At 47.8% G+C, this 16,608-nt stretch overlaps 1 protein-coding gene across 1 annotated transcript in view; it reads left to right on the forward strand.

Moving 5' to 3' along the window:
- Nucleotides 1-16,608, forward strand: part of DOCK2 (dedicator of cytokinesis 2) — a 404,152-nt gene that overhangs the window by 375,990 nt on the left and 11,554 nt on the right. Inside the window, exons 41-46 of the mRNA XM_036079461.2 lie at nucleotides 1,148-1,289; nucleotides 5,770-5,851; nucleotides 7,029-7,113; nucleotides 7,911-7,997; nucleotides 13,806-13,982; nucleotides 15,435-15,518. Of these exons, the coding sequence (XP_035935354.1) occupies nucleotides 1,148-1,289; nucleotides 5,770-5,851; nucleotides 7,029-7,113; nucleotides 7,911-7,997; nucleotides 13,806-13,982; nucleotides 15,435-15,518 (657 nt within the window). The remainder of the gene's footprint in view (nucleotides 1-1,147; nucleotides 1,290-5,769; nucleotides 5,852-7,028; nucleotides 7,114-7,910; nucleotides 7,998-13,805; nucleotides 13,983-15,434; nucleotides 15,519-16,608) is intronic.

The raw sequence follows: 16,608 nt of genomic DNA on the forward strand, positions 1-16,608 counted from the left end.
TTCAGTTCTGAGGTCAGGGAGGTAGAAAAGAAACAGCGAATCTGATCTCTAACCTTACTTGATTTACAATGCAGTCGAAGAGATAAGTCTCTCGCTGTAACCAGTCAGTGTGGAAGTCAGAGTGAGCTCATAGGAGTGAGCACCATAGCCTGCAGAAGAGGTAGATAGTAAGGCTTTCCTCAGTGGAACAGAGGGGGCTTCCCAAACCTGATTGTTCATCAGAACCCCCTGAGGAGCTTGTTAAAAATACATATTTCTGGATCCTACTACCATAGATCCCATTTCAGCAGGTCTGGAGCAAGGCCTGGGGAGCTGAACTTCTAGAAGTCTCCGAGGCCCATCTGATAATCCCCCAGATTTGAAAACACTGATGTGCAGAGGTGACAGTTGTGGATTTGGACTGCAGAACTTCCGGGCCATTAGACATGGCACGGACGGTACAGAAACATTCTAGAACAGGGTTTCTCAACCTCAGCTCTAGTGACATTTTAGACCAGGTTATTCTTCGTTATGGGGGCTGTCGTCTGCATTGAAGGACATTTAGTAGCATCCTGGGCCTCTACCACTGGGTTCCAGTAGCTCTCCCTCCCCCAAGCTGTGACAACCAAAAATATTTCCAGACATTGCCAGTATACCTTAGGAGGCAAAATCACCCCCTGTTTGAAAACTACCAATTTAGAGGAGGCTAACACGGTCAGAGAAGGATAAAGAGTGTGTTTCTATGGATCTAGAGCCAGGAGCCATGTGATGAAGGACCCGAATGCTGGGACTTTCCATGCTGCAGGCCCAGCCCACAGGACCCATGAAAGGCAGGAGAGACGTGTTGCGGTCATGTAAACAGAAGAGCAGGTGTGACACATTGAAAGCCAAGTGAGGAGTAATTCTGAAAGCTGTCAGGGCAGTCTGAAGAAGTTCTCCGCATCCATGATCCCCCTTCCTTTTAGAATCAATCTTTTTAAAGAAGTGATGTGGCCAGCGAGGTCGGTGAGCTGAGTTTCTCCTTGCTGTGGTGGGGAAGCAGAAAGGAGAGAGATCTATAGGAGGTCACCATAGCTCTGTGCTCATGTCACAAGCCTCCCAGCTTTGCTTACATCATGTTCTCCAAGCCTGGGCCCTGAGATCTCTGTTGGGTGTCATTTTTCTGCAGAACAAAGTATTCATCTACCGAGGGAAGGAGTATGAGCGGAGAGAAGATTTCCAGATGCAGCTGATGAGCCAGTTCCCCAATGCAGAGAAGATGAATACAACCTCTGCCCCTGGAGACGATGTGAAGAATGCCCCAGGCCAGTGTATCCTTGGAGAATGGCCCAACCAGGGGCCAGGCAGAGGCAGCTCTGTTGGTACTTCAGCCCACAGAGCCCCACCTTAGAGCTTAGAGCTGCTGCCAGAATCATTGCAGTGGTGCCAATTTTAGTGTCCAGTGTGGGATCCAAAGAATCCATCTCGGGAAACTGAACGTTGCATTCACTGATCAATGCACTCATTCATTCATTCTCATAATGAATACTATCAAGCCCTGACTCTGTGCCGATCATTGCGCAGGGTGCTGAAGATCACACTCACAAAATGGTCCTACCTTCAGGGAGCTTGCAGTCTAGCAAGTAAAAGAGACACCAAACTAATTGCACCATTAAATATGTTTATAAACATGGGATTAATGCCAAGAGGAAGCCATGCAGGACACTGTGATCGGGAGGGCAGAGAAGGCTTCCTTGAGGAAGGTAATGTTTAAGGTTAGCAACCCTCCAGAGGTCAGTGGGAGGCAAGGAGAATGGCCCAGACAGAGGTAAGGACCATCATGTGCCCGGGCCTCGAGTGGGAAAGAGCACAGCAGGTTCCAAGAACTGAAATAGTGCCACGTTGCTCTTGCAATAAGATTAAAACTCCTACGTGAGGCCAGTGGGCTGTCCACCAACTGACCCCTGCCTGCCTCTCCAATGTCATTGCCCCCCTCCCCATGATTCCTTCCCTCTCTCGTACCCCTCTGGCCACAGTGGCCTCATTTCTGTTGCCTAAACATACCTACCTGGTTCCCCCTGGGCCTGTGCATCTTCTGTTCCCTCTGTGTGTCATGCCCTTCCCCTATAGCTCTTTTTTCACCCATCAGATTGAACTTGGTGTCACCTCCTGGAAGAGACTCTCCTGGTCACTTATCTAAAGTTGCCTTTTCTGAGCTCTTCATGAGCCTCGTGTCTCAAACCCTGTTTGTTTTCTTTAGAGTTGATCCTAATCTGCTATCTTTCGTGCTTTTTAAAGGTCCACGTAAGCTAGACTGTAAGCTTTGGGAGGGCAGAGGCCTGCACTGCCTTGTTCACCACAATAACCACCCCACACACACACACCACCTGCCTCGGTGCACAAAGCTGACACTGAGAAACTCCTTGTTGATTAATAGAAAGACAGGGGAAATAAGAGAGAAAGAAAAGAGAGATAGACAAATAGAGACTAGAAGGAGGGAAGGACACAGGGAGGAAGCCAGCTCATTGGAGTCCGCAAAGAAGGGCACAGGAGACACAAGATGATGCCAGTGAGGTTGGATCAGTGGTGGTGTTTGTAGGGCCAGGAGCTGACACTGGGCAGGAGGCAGGACTCCTGGGGGCAGAGAGCATAGAAACCCGAGCAGCAGGCAGACAGCTGAGTGGAGATGCACTCACCCACCCTGGCTCCCCACACTGCACCCTGTAGCACAAATTAAGTTACAGCCTTTAAAATGGGGTTGACAGGTTGCATGGCTGGGCTGCTAAGTCTGCCGAACCTTAATCCAAGTATTTTTCCCTTGGGTGATAAATATTCATCTGTAACCTTTTCATTATGCTCACCTGCCCTTCATGCCTGCTCTACCATGGTATTTGCGAGAGGAAATGCAACTAGTCCTGGGGCTGACTGGTTACAAATGTGATTTTGGTTACAGATGAGACAGGAGATTAGTACTAAGGCCCTTCTTAAGTGGACTCCTGGCTTTGAATAGCTGTGGTCTTGTAGCTTGGGGCAGAGGGAGAGCATGGGTTATGGGGCCATCTCATCATATGTGGGCCTGATTCAGTGCCAGGAATCAGGTGGAAAAGGAAAAAGGGCTGACATTTGCTAAATGTCCTTTTCATGCCATGCATGAGATTCAGTGCTTTGTAAACATTATTTCTTTAACCCCATAAAACTCTATAAGATGGGTATTATTTTTGTCATATGTCATAGGGAAGGAATGTGTAGGGCAGAGAAGTAAAGTGGTTTTCCTAGGATCACAAACCTAGTTAGTGATGGAGGGAAGATCTGAACTCTAAGATCTATCTCAAAGTCTGTATTCTTTCTATAATGCCATCACTTTCATCAAGATTCATGAAGAGAATGTTCTTTATTAACTGTTCACCATGCACCAGGCATTTTTCATGCATTGTTTCATTTTAGCCTTGTAGTAATCCTATGAGTTGGGGATTATTACTCTCTGTATTTTGCAAATAAGAAAACCAAGGCTCAAAAAATATAAGCAGCTTACACAAGGTCCTGGGAACTGATAGAGCTAGGATTTGAACTCAGGTCTTCTTATTGCCCAAATCTGAATTCTTAATGCTCTGCTCTCTTACCTTCTCTAGTGGAGCTGACAAGCAGCTTGGAAGGGTGACACATCTCATGTCTTTTCATTTAAGTATCAAGTGGGGGAAGACATCTGAAGCAAAGGTCTCTTAGTTGAGTGTCTCCTATCTCCCATCTTCCCCCTGCCCAGAACTTGGGGTCACAGTTCCATGCATAGATTCAACATGTGCTGAGACAGTCTAACCATGCATCCTCCTGGACATGATTTGAGGGCTCTAGTGTCACTAGCTTCCCCAGGACAGGTTTGGATTCTCCTCTTGGACTGAGGCCAATTGCTAAGATCAGTAAATATGACCTAAAACCTTCTCTAAAACAAGGGTTAGCAAATTTCTCTGTAAAGGACCAGATAGGAAATATTTTAGTCTTTGTGGGCTGTGTGGTCTCTATGTCATAACTACTCAACTCTGTGGTTGTAGCGGGAGAACAGCCATGGATAATACATAAATGGATTAGTGTGGAAACCAAAGTGGTTTCCCTTTCGGAGAAGGCTGTTGGCTGTATGGCTTGAGAAAGAGAATGGTTTTCCTGAATATTACAGAAATCCTTCCAGTGAGGTTTGGCATTGTGTTCTCTCTCTCTCTCTCTCTCTCTCTCTCCCCCCTCCCTCTCTTTCTCTCTGAGGGACTCTCATTTAATGTGGAAATATTCTCCAGAGGTAAAACAATTAAATCCCCAGCATATTAGTATGGACTAAGTTTATCAGAGGGGAACAATTGAACTTGGAATTATATTTTAGCCATTTCTTCTGTGTGAAAGAATCTACCATCAGAAAGCTCCCAGTGTGGTGGGAGGGCTTGGGAGGAGAAGAAGACAGGGAGCTAGAGAGATAAGAGTCCTAAGTACAGGCAAAATGCCGTGGAGAGTCAAAGGAAGGAAAGGACACCTGACTGGGGGTAAATTGAATGCTCACGGAGCCTGTCATATAGGACATTTGCCTCAAGGGCTCACAGGGAGAGGGGATGATATGAGAAAATATTTCAAGCAAAGGGCATAGAAGAATCTTTGGGGTAGCCAGAGATAATGGTGGGACATGGGTTGGGGTCATATTAGAGTAACTTTGAATGCCAATAAGAGGAGTTTGTGATTCCTTAGTTGGCAGAAATTGCAGGTTCAGGAGAGAGTTTTTGGAGTTATGGTGGTCATTGGATAGAATGAAGGGATGAGAGTACTTGGACACCTGAAGAAGAGAGATGAGTAAAGGAGATGGAAGGCAGAGGAAGGGAAGGAGGAACCAGGGAATAAGACCAGTGATGACTGGTTTTGTTTATTTGGATGGCCATGTTATCAGCTTAAAATGAATAAAGGTCTAGAATAGGCAGATAACGCTCCCATTGCCTGTGCCTGTGGCAGGCATCACTAATCAATCATAGAACTGTTTCCCACTGATCCTGGACACGGCCTTACAATCCTGCCACAGGCAGTTACTTTCAAGCTTTCAGAGTTGGAACACAAAATGATATCTCTTTGCATGCTCTAAAGCTGTGCTTCTCAAACTTAAGGATGCATAGGTATCACCTGAAGATCTTAAACTACAGACACTGATTCCGTAGGTCTGAGGTAGGGCTTGGGACTCACCATCTCTAACAAGCCTCTAGGTGATGTGATGCTGCTGGGCAAAGAACCACACTGGAGTCTGGAGTCAAGGAACCCCAAGCAGGGGGTTAACAGACCCAAATACAAACCTCTGTTCTGTTCTCACAAGCTGTGTGACCTTCAACAATTAGTCTGGCTTCTTTGACCTTGATGTCCTCATCTATGAAAGGGGGACGACTTACATTAATAACACTGCTCAGTGGAATTGGCGAGATGAAAGGAGACCATGGGGAGATGTGCTCTGTAATTGATTGAGAACTATAAATTCATTAGATGGTATTACTGTTAATATAGAAATGATGATGATGATGATGATGATGATGATGATGATGATGATTAAGGACCACTAACCAACTCTTAGCAGGGCCTGAGCCCTGGGATAAGGTTGCAAGTGACAGGCAGTTCTGTTAAGGACCAGGGTGACTACTAACTTCTCATTAGGACCTAGCTGGCAGCCAGCAACCTGAGGTTCAGTAAAACTTGGCCTCAGAAGGGCTGTCCAGGCAGGTCTCACCTGGGACCTGCTATATTTGAAACTGTTCCCACAGCCGACAACACGGTGTGAGCCCTTAACAGCAGGAATCCCAGACATCCAGTGTTTCACTGTCCAGCCGGTCTTGGATGAACACCCAAGGTTCAAGAATAAGCCTGTGCCTGACCAGATAATAAAGTAAGACCCACAGTTCATTGGAAGGAGGGATGGGGAAGAAAATCCTATGGGGCCGCCAAGCTGAGCTAGTGGCAGGACAGGCCCTGGAGCCCTTCCAGTTCTTTTTCTGGGTTAGCCAGCCTTTTATCCCTTTTCCTCTTGGGAAAAGAATCACCTGCCCCCCATTAGCCATCTGGGCTCTGCCCCTGAAAAGGCTGAAGCCAGAGATGGGAGGAACGAGGCACAGCAAATCCTCAGGAAGCAGCAATGACGTGCACCGAGCTGGAGATGACAGAGTGGTTCCAAGGAATCCATAGCCAGACTGTGGGCTGGGCAGGCGACAGGCAGGGTGGGGACAGAGGGACAGTGCTCATCCTGAGCACGTTTTTCCAAAGGGACATCTTTTCAGCATTTGTTGAGGTTGTGCAATGACAGCGGATGTGCTCTGGCTATAGGGGCATTAGAGAAAGCAGCCGGAAGGTGGGTCTCCATCTGTTCAGAAGCAGATCACGAGGTCAGTGATGAGGCCATGAGGCAGGGGTTCTGTGGGGCACCCCTCCGAGCTGCCCAGGTTACCCTCCTCAGACCCAGGTACGCACTATAGCACCTGGGAGGACATTGGGAAGTAGGAGGTCTTTGTGCGAAGAAGGGCCTGTCGACTCAGGGCAAGGCAGTCCACCCCAGCAGCCTCACACCAGGGCAGGAAGCAGAGCAGGTCTAGCTCAACTCGGGTCTGAGCCTCCCCTCACCCTTCAGTCCAATGCTGTGGGCAAGGAATAACAACTATACAGCTAGCACCGTGCCCTGCTGGCCCCAGTGTGAGAATCTCCCTAGAGATTTAGGAAGAGTGATTTGGGGGGTGCTTGGGATACCTAAGGAAATCCTTAGAAGATACTCCTGGGACGTGAGGCTAGGACCTTAGGCATATCTAGATCCTTCATTGAGGTCACAGGTGTGCATTAATGCTAAAATTCCAACTCCTTGGGTACCATGTTCTCATAGGACATAAGACTAATCCAGCTAGTCTAGCTTCTAAATCACTTTGCCAGGAACACCTGATTTTAAATGCTACAACAAGGATACTGCCAGACCTGAAGTTTACTGTAATGAGCCTCCTTGGACAGCACAAGGTCAGTTCAGGTTCTGTATCAGCAGCCTGGCATGTTACCAGGAGCTTCTGCCTCTTCTTGTCTTGCAGCTTTTATAAATCCAACTATGTGCAGAAGTTCCACTATTCGCGGCCTGTGCGCAAAGGGACCGTCGACCCTGAGAATGAGTTTGCCGTGAGTATCTCCCCTCCCCTTCAGCAGCCTTGATCATTCCCCCAGGGCCGCCTTTACCAACCAGAGCAGGCACCTGCCAGTGTCAGAATGGGAGGGCATTTGTTCCAAAGCAGAAAGAAGTAAAACTAACATCTATTAATATGATGACACCCATTCTCCAGTCTTTTCCACTGGGTTTGTTTTCATTTCTTGAGCCTCTCCACTTTCAAGAAACAGACCAGGCCTTTTCAACCACAGGGCATTTCAGACATTTCCGGAAGGTAGGAACCCTCAGGCTAAGCAGGGGTGTTGATGAAGTCAAACCTTCCAAAAAAATAGTAATAAGAAGCCACAGGATTGTCAGTCCCAGGATCCCCTGTGTGCTTCCCAGCTAGGATCTGTCTTCTGTTCCCAAGGCTGGCATGAGGAGGTGGCTCTAAGTTTCTCTCAGCTCTTTGCCTTAGACTGTGATTCTTCATATTTTGGAAGTCACTGGCCCTTTAAGAATGTAACACTGTGAACCCTCCCCCCAGACAATGCAGGTAGATGCATTCAATATTGCTTAAAAATCCTGACGATTCAGAGACACAGATTAAGACTTACTGGGCCTAAATCCAGGGAAAACTTTAACTTCACATTGGGAAAGAATTCTTAAGGATAAGGTGGGAGTATGTTTCTGAGTCTTGCAACATTTATCTGGACTCTGAGTAGATGAGAGGTTTGGGGGCCTGGCTGGGTTCTTGCCAAACTTCTCTGATGGCCAGTTTTCATCAAGTGTGTTGCTTTCCTGTCCTTACCACCCCCTGCTTATGGGACAGTCGATGTGGATCGAGAGAACCTCCTTCATAACTGCATACAAGCTTCCAGGGATCCTGCGCTGGTTTGAGGTGGTTCACATGTCCCAGGTGAGTCTCCAGGCCTTCCGGGCATAGCCAGTCTCAGGAGCCCCTTTAAACTATAAGAAGGGGACAAGCTTTTGTTCAAAGCCTAGAATTCCAATGCAAGAAGGGACCTGTGGTACCATCCAGATCACCTGCTTTCAGATTTCTCTCTTAAGCATCAGACAAGGTTTTCCCCCCTGGCAAATGAAACCTACACAAGAATCCTGTAATAAAGCTGATGAATGGAAGCTTCTGTGGCTGGGTGCAGCAGGGAGGCAGGGCCTAGAACACCACGCACTCAGTCATATCCTCATCTCCTCCTATCTCAGCAGCACCTTGGGGCTCCTCTGCAGAATCCCACTGTGAACCCATTTTATAGTTGGATAAACTGAGGCTCAGAGAGAGGAAATCACACAGAGGCAAAGCTCTGGCTAGACTGCAATTGTTTGAACTCCCCTTGGGGAGATAGCATGTCTTTTGCTTCTCAACACACTTCAGGGCCTCCAGGTCCTTAAACAGCTAAGGATCTTGCAGCTCCCAGGATGCAAAGGGAAGGCCAGGGTGATTATGAGGAAACTTGAAACATGGGGACATATTCAGGGTGTCATTCATTTATTCATTTAATAAATATTTAATGAGTACCCAACACATGTCAAGCACCTAGGGATTTTTCAGTGGCACTTACATTCTAGTGGGGAAGACATACTGAAAAGTCGAAGTAAGTATAATAATGTCATGGTGATAACCAGAATGGGGAAAAATAAAAGTGGTGGCGGAGTGCTGCTATATTAAATAGGGTGGTCAGAGAATGCCTCCCTGCCAAAATGGAAGGCCTGGTGGAAGTGAGGGAGTAGTCCACGCAGATATCACAGAGAAGGACATTCTAGCAGCGGGACCAACAAGTGCACAGGCCCTGGGGACAGAACGTGCTTGTGTCTGATTCACGGCAAGTGAGGGTGAGTAGTTGGAGCCTGATACCAGATCCTGCAGGACCTCGTAGGCCACCATAAGGACTTTAGCTTTTCCACTGACTGACCTGGAGCCATGAGCAAAGAAGGGACATGGTCTGGCTGACCTTGTCAAGCTGCTGTATTATCAGCTTGAGACCATCCCACTCTAGCCCTTACTGTCCCCCAGCAGCTTGATGGCCCTCCAATCTCCTTTTCACGGGCTTGGCCTAGACCTTAGGGAAAATATCATAATGATGATGACATCAGCAAACTTTTACCAAGCATGTGCTAAACTGTTCACATGCATTATCTCACCTAAACCCCTCCACAGGACTGCAAAGTAGATATTCTTATTCTCCCATTTCACAGATGAGGGAACTGATGTACCATGTGAGTTTGCGGGTTATTTAAGCTTTAGTGGAAGAAGTGGGATTTGATTTTCACCTCCTATATCAGACATCTGGACCAGATTCACTCTCTCCTTCCTAAACGTGTCCCCAGCCCATCCCGACATCAGCGGCACCCTGGAAAGAAAAAACTATTCATGCTCTTTACTCATGGGACACATTGGTACATGATAAGCTTTGACAGGTGTCCCAGGCACAGTATCAAGGGCTTTACAGCATTATCCCATCTAATCCTTACAAAACCCTGAGACATATATACTCTCACCAATCCCATTTTTGAGGTGAGGAATCAGAAACTTTCTGCTAATATATAGCCTCCACCCATTGGCCCTGGCTGTGTCTTATCCTCTGGTGGTATTCTGCTCCAGCTAGGCTGTGGGCAGACTGAGGGAGTTCCTGCTGCACTCCCTGTCCTCCCCCACCACCCGCCAACCCCTCTATGGTGTTTCTCCTCAAAGCACCCATCACCCCCGAATACACTACATAATTTGCCTATGGGTCGCTTTTTTTTTTTTTAAGATTTTATTTATTTATTTGAGAGAGAGAGAGAGAGAGAGAACATGAGCAGGGGGAGTGGGAGAAGGAGAGGGAGAAGCAGACTCCCCGCTGAGCAGAGAGCCTGATGTGGGGCTTGATCCTGGGACTCTGGAATCATGACCTGAGCCGAAGGCAGACGCTTAACCAAGTGAGCCACCCAGGTGCCCCCCATAGAATTTTAAACATGATAACATATTATAATATAATCTCCACTAGAATATAAGCTCCAGGAAGAGAGATTTTTGGCTATTTTGTTCCCGACCCTATCTCTGAGTGCAAAAATTAATCTCGGGCACATAATTGGTGCTCAAGATTATTTGTTAAATAAAGCCATCACTCAATCACTCAGTTAATATGCAGAAACCCTTAATATCTGAGCTGGTTATCTTGTTTTGTGAACTCAGGATTATGAAGTTAGGAAAGAGCCAACCTTTTTGTTTTGCTTCATTTATCCGGGTGCCTTCTGAGAGAAGGGGTTTGGAAAATGTCCAGAAAGTTGATTGGAGTGAACTTACCTGTAATAGCCTCCCTCAGTTGAGTTACCAAGAACTTCAGGATGTCTCAGACATCAAAGTTTCATGCCTGCTGAGTGAGTTCATTTTCAAAAATCTATTTTTGTCTTATATGAATTGGTATCTTGTTGTCAGTTGTTTCTTGCACGAATTGTCATGACTACAGTACTGTTTGTACAGAGCGGTGTTTTCCGATAGAATTCCAGTGTCGGTTCTGTGAACTGAGGGTTCTTTCCTTGTTCGTGGCCCTGGGAACACGCAGTCTTTACCAGGGGCTCGGAGACCCCTTCCAGCTGGGGCATTAACAAGCTATGTATGCTGGACGAACACTGTATATCTCTGAGCCTTGGTTTTCATTACCTGTAAGACAGAGATTGAAAAACTATGGAATTTCCGAGCTGAAAGGCACTGTAGAGGTCATTTAGCCCAAGAGCTACAAATTCAAAAACCTTCCGAACCCAGGAAGGTATTGCAACTATATGAAATAATCCCATTAAGACAGCAGGGCGTGGCGTAGCTGTGGCAATCTCCCTCCTGTTGAATTAAATCTAAAACATGAGAACACGTGTCTGGGCTAAATGAGAGGCCTCTCCAGGCCCAGTTTGGCCTACAGGTCTGCAGTGTGCAAACCCATGCCTGGTTCTTCTCCAGTGCCGTTATTGGCTTATGAAGTCACTGAAGCCCTGAATGGGACTTGAACTGTTCAAGTCATCAGTGGTAAGAGCAAATTGTAATAATAACTTAGCCTGTCTTGTGCAGCTCATGGGATTCGTAAGAGGATTTAGGAGGGTGATATGAGGGAAATGCCTTTGAAGAATATGAAATGCCCTTGAAGGGATTACCATCACTTCATCTTTTGGCTGATATTTCTCCCCCTTAAAACTATTTCCAGATAATTTTGGAAATAAACTATTTCCAAATAAACTATTTGCTTCCTGATAATTTAGTTTCCCCTCACAGCAACTTGGGCAAGCATTACAAACCTATACTGCTGATAAGGAAACCAAGACTCAGAAAAGGGGCCAGAGATCCGAGGGCTTGACTAAGTCCTAACAACCAATAATAAGCCAAGTTTGGTAGCAGAGTGGGCCTTCTGTGGTGAGAGGAGCTTGCCTTTTGACTCAGGAACCCCTCCCCCCATTCCCTCCCAGCTCTGCGGCCATCTGCCCTGGGGCAAGCGACCCCTGTTGTCCAGGGAACAAAAGGAGAGTACCTGGGTGTGGTGTAAGCCCAGCGTGGGCTGACACCTGGGAGGCGATCAGTAAATGGAGCCGGCCCCATTATCATGATCGTTGCTTTTTTTTTTTTTTTTAATTTTTTTATTGTTATGTTAATCCCCATACATTACATCATTAGTTTTAGATATAGTGTTCCATGATTCATTGTTTGTGCATAACACCCAGTGCTCCATGCAGAACGTGCCCTCCTCAATACCCATCACCAGGCTAACCCATCCTCCCAACCCCCGTTGCTTTTATTCCTGTTATCAGCCCCTGACATCCGGGCCTCCCACCAAATACATAACCCCCATAACTCTGCTGAGAGCTATAAACTCAGCGTAGGTGAGAAACCAAAAGAATTTTCATTCTCATTCTCTGTTCCTGATGGCTATAATGAGGTTAAAGACTTAGAGATTCAAAAATAGCTTCAGAAATGAGGAAAAAAGCCAATCAATAGGACTTCCCATTTTTAATAATTCACCTTAAATCCTGCGTGTTTCAGATATGCCAGGCTATTGTTGAAATCCAGGAGTGGTGATAGATTTTCCTTAGAACTCAGTCTAGACCTTGGCTTTGTAAAGTCCCTGCGGGGCTGGTCTGTGTGCTTGACGGAAATGAGACCGTGGGTTGTAGCTTGTGGCGTATGGACTTTAGCCTCCACCAGCCTGAGCAGCCACCCCCGGGAATTCATTTCCCTCCTTGTCCGGGTGCACGTGTGTGTGCGAGCTCATGTGTGCAAGCGCATGTGTATGCATGTTTGAATGTGTTTGTGTGAATGTGGCAGGAGGAGAAGGAAACAGAGGTGGAGTCTACTCCTGGGGCCTTCGTACGGCGGCAGAGAGCAGCCTTCCTCAAAAGCGTCCAGAAACAAGGGGGTGTGGAGGCTAGGATCTCACAGATCCATGGAAATGGTTTAGAAAGATGGCCAAGAGCATGGCTATAGAGGCCGTCTGTCCTCATACACAATGTTTATAACAATTAGCAAGTGCCAACTGTTAAAGAACTCTCCTATGAGTCAAGTGCTGTATTATCTCAAACAACCTTTGCCAGTGAGGCAGGCACTATATGACCATCATGTCACAGATGATCCAGTGTAGGGTCCCTTCTGCCAAGAAGTCTTCTCCCGTTACTCGACCCTTCCGTCCAGGCTCTACCCGGCCTTGCTGGCAAGACTTCCCTTCTCAAGGACAACTGCTGGCCTCTGTCCTAACACCAACAAGAATTAATAACAGTGGCTACCAGCTACTCTCTGAAGCAGGTTTTTTATCCTCTGTCCTCATTTTACCAGAGTCAACCCAGGCTCAGAAGGGTTAGAAAATGTGCTCAAGGTCACACAGCTAGAAAAAATGGCAGAGCTGAGATTTATACTCAGTTTTAATTTGTTTAGTTCAAGGGTCCGCAAACTATGGCTTGTGGGCCGGACCCCACTTGCACCTATTTTGGTAAATAGTTCGATTGTAACAACCAACAACGGGGCTCATTCGTTTCCATGCGGCCTGTTGCCGCTTTCTCTCTACAATAGCAGGCTGTGTCCTTGCCTCAGAGCCTAAAAAGTACTTACCGTCTGGCCCTTTTACAGAAAAAGTGTGCAGACCCCCTGGCTCAGTTTTGAATTCCAGATCCCATCTTTTGAAAACCACGCTGTTTTGCCAGTTCCCATCTGATGGCACTCCGTTTATATTGCTTTCTAAGAGGTGTTAGAAAGGGGTTTCGTTTGATCTTCTCAACTAAATTGAGCCTGCCTTGGAGCAGTGACCTTTATACACCAACCAACCTTAGGACCTACTATGAGCCAGGTGGAGTGACCAGATCACCAGCTGCCCACACACCTAGTAGCTCACACACGGTAGGTGCACAACCAGAGGGGCTGAATTGGAGCGTGTTTCGCCCAGGTAATAAGAAGAGAAAACCCTCCCTGGAGCAGACCGGGCCTCTGAAATCCCAGCAAGGGCCTGAGACTCCCCCTCCCCCGCCTCTTCCTCCCCAGGGAAATGCCTTTCTCACTAAGCAGAAAGTTAGCCTGTCTCTCCCTAGATGGAAGACAGCCCCTAGAACTCACTGATTATAACAAGAGCCTGTTACAGCCCCTTGGGGAGCATTGCCTCATTTGAATTCCAACCCGAAATGAAATCAATACCAATAATTATATCTGTTTTTAAAGCAACGTGCTAAGGCCCTTTCTTCCTGGTGATCTCGTTTTCAACAGACCACAATTAGCCCTCTGGAGAATGCCATCGAAACTATGTCCACAGCCAATGAGAAGATCCTGATGATGATCAACCAGTACCAGAGTGACGAGAGCCTCCCCATTAACCCACTCTCCATGCTCCTGAACGGGATCGTGGACCCCGCTGTCATGGGAGGGTTCGCCAAATACGAGAAGGTGAGGGCTTCCACCCTCCAGCCGCGCCCCCCCCAACTGTGGCCACAGAGCAGTGACAGGAGGGCCTGGGGGCAGAGATGTAGCTGCATGTCACTATCTTACTGTGGCTGTGTGTCCCCCAAAGGGACACTTCAGCTTGGTGGGACCTCAGACACCTTCCAGAGTTTCTACAGCCCGTCTCTCATCTCCTTTCCACCCTCAATGCCACATTCTGCCATAGCAGGAGGGAGCAGAGGCCACAAGGATCCCCTATTCCGCTGGGCACATCCGCACACCTCCCTCAGGGAAAGGCCCTGGATCGGGGCCAGATGACAGAAGTACAGGAGCCACACATCCAAGTACACGCCACCTGTGTGAACCCATCTCTTCCACAGATGCTCGAAATGACCTCTACAAATGGAAAGAAATGAAACCCAGAATCTGTGAAAATATAGAAAGGATAGGAGATCAACTCCAAAATGGGAGTTATAATCTAGGCATCTGGGTCATAAGGTCTCTCCAGAGATGCCCACACATTTTAGCCACAGATTTTATTTTTGAGCCTCCTGGTATCTACGGCAAAAAGAGAAATGCCAGTGGTTATATGAGTCACATTTTCCACTAGGGGAAAATGCCAATTTCTCAGTAGAGGGACATAGCTTTCCCCAGCATTGAAGTAGAATAAGAAGGCTTTATTTGGCTTTTACCTAGTCCGTACATTAATGGCACAGAGGGGGTAAATGGACTCCTCATTCTAATACATCTCATAATGATTTCCCTATTTATCTTTCCTATGTCCTCCACTGATGTAAAACTAAGAATACAATGCAGTAGTATAATTCAGGGACAGTAATTTCAGTCTCCCAAGCAGTCCTTCTAGCTACTCTTGGATATCCCATTAGTCATCATCAGCAAGCCTTTGTTCAGCCTTGAGGGGTGATAATATATGCCTACGTATGTGCATACACATGAGGACATAAGTCCAGAAAGAGCTAGGGGCTGCCAGGGGCACCCACAGTAAGGGAGGTGATGAGGAGGGCTGGAACACTACAGCCGAAAGACCTTCCTGCGTGCTTTTCCCTGCGGCAATGCTCCAAAACTTGAAGGAGCATCAGAATCCCAGGCCGGCTTCTCCTTCCACCCCCCACCCCACCCAGAGGTTCTGATTCAGTGGGTCTGGGTGGGACCCAAGAATATATAAGTCTGACAAGTTCCCAGGTGATGCTGATGCTTCTGCTCCCTGGAGAATTTGAGAACTACTTACGTGGGGTTTGTGGCCCTTGTCCAGTGGGTTCTGATCTGAGCCTTCAGGAAGAGGAAACAATGTCCGTCCTACAGGGCCCTGCCCTATCCAAATACATGTGACCTCAAGCCTGCCCCCCCAATAGCGTCCTTTTCTAGTAACAGAGAGATCCGTTGTGGGATCCAGGCCACATGAATAGGAAACCCCAAATGCCTGCCTGTCCTCCCCAGGCCTTTTTCACAGAGGAGTACACAAGGGATCACCCGGATGACCAGGAAAAACTGAGCCGCCTCAAGGACCTGATTGCGTGGCAGGTAACACACAGCTGGGCCGGGGTGGGGTCACCCTGCCTCCTTCCTGCCCTCTCCCTGCTGCGTCCCCTCTGCTAGCTAGTCTCTGGCTGGCATGGCCAAGTTTAACCCCTTCTCCCGTCCCTTGACTTTTGGCCCTTCTTCTGAATCCACATCTCCCATGAGCAGGCTCGCACTGGCACTGGGATTTGGGGCACTGTGCCCCTGGGGCGCCACACAGGTGCTGAGCAGCGATGCTGTTCTGCATGCTGCTAAGAATGCACGTGGAATTCAGAAGAGGTGGCTTTTCCCAGTGGGACTGAAATGAAAGCCAGGACCCCCACCTGGCACGCGCCAATCAGATAATAGATTTTGGCCCCCACCCCCACCTCCTAAAGCTGACCCAGTTTGTTGCATATAATGTTCAGATGGATTATCAGGTTTGGAAAATAATTGAGGCCTTCGTTTAGTGGGTTTTTGGTCAAAGAGCCTGCATTCTGCACCTCCAGAGCCAAGCCAGAAAACTTGGAAGGCACTGTCCTTCCTGCCACCCCGCTTGTCTTTGTCTCCCCTCTATCTCTTCTCTCCTTGCACCCCATCTCCTCCCTCCGTGCTCTCTTTTGGTCTCTGTCTTCCTGTGCCTCTGTCCCTTTCTCCTTCTCTCTTAGACCTCCCTTGCTTCTATCCCTCCTCTGTCTTTTGCCTCCCTCTGCCCCTCACATCTTACTCCTCTCTCCACTTCTCTCCCTCCTTCTCCCTGCCTTTCTCTGGCTCCCTCTCCTATGTTTTCTCTCCCTCCTTCTCTCTCCTTTTATTTCTCTCTCCCCCTCTCCCCTACTCCCTGGAGGCGAAAGAGTCCACCACCTCCCCCCCCAGAGGCCTCCAAAGGACAAGACTCCCCATCCTCGAACATGAACCTGCTCTGCAGGGACCACTCAGCGGCCAGAACGCCAGGTGGATTCCAGAGGGCAGGAGAGAGAGGGAGGCACAGAGCTGGGGAAAGCAGTTAACAGCTGCCTATCCTCCCTCCCTCCCTTCTTGCCAGTCACCATGCAAAGAAAAGCAAGCTATTGTGGTAGGGAGTTTTTGTTACTCTAGGGAAATCAGGGAATGA

The sequence above is a fragment of the Halichoerus grypus genome, chromosome 2 (assembly GCF_964656455.1).
Source record: "Halichoerus grypus chromosome 2, mHalGry1.hap1.1, whole genome shotgun sequence".
Classification (NCBI taxonomy): Eukaryota; Metazoa; Chordata; class Mammalia; order Carnivora; family Phocidae; genus Halichoerus; species Halichoerus grypus.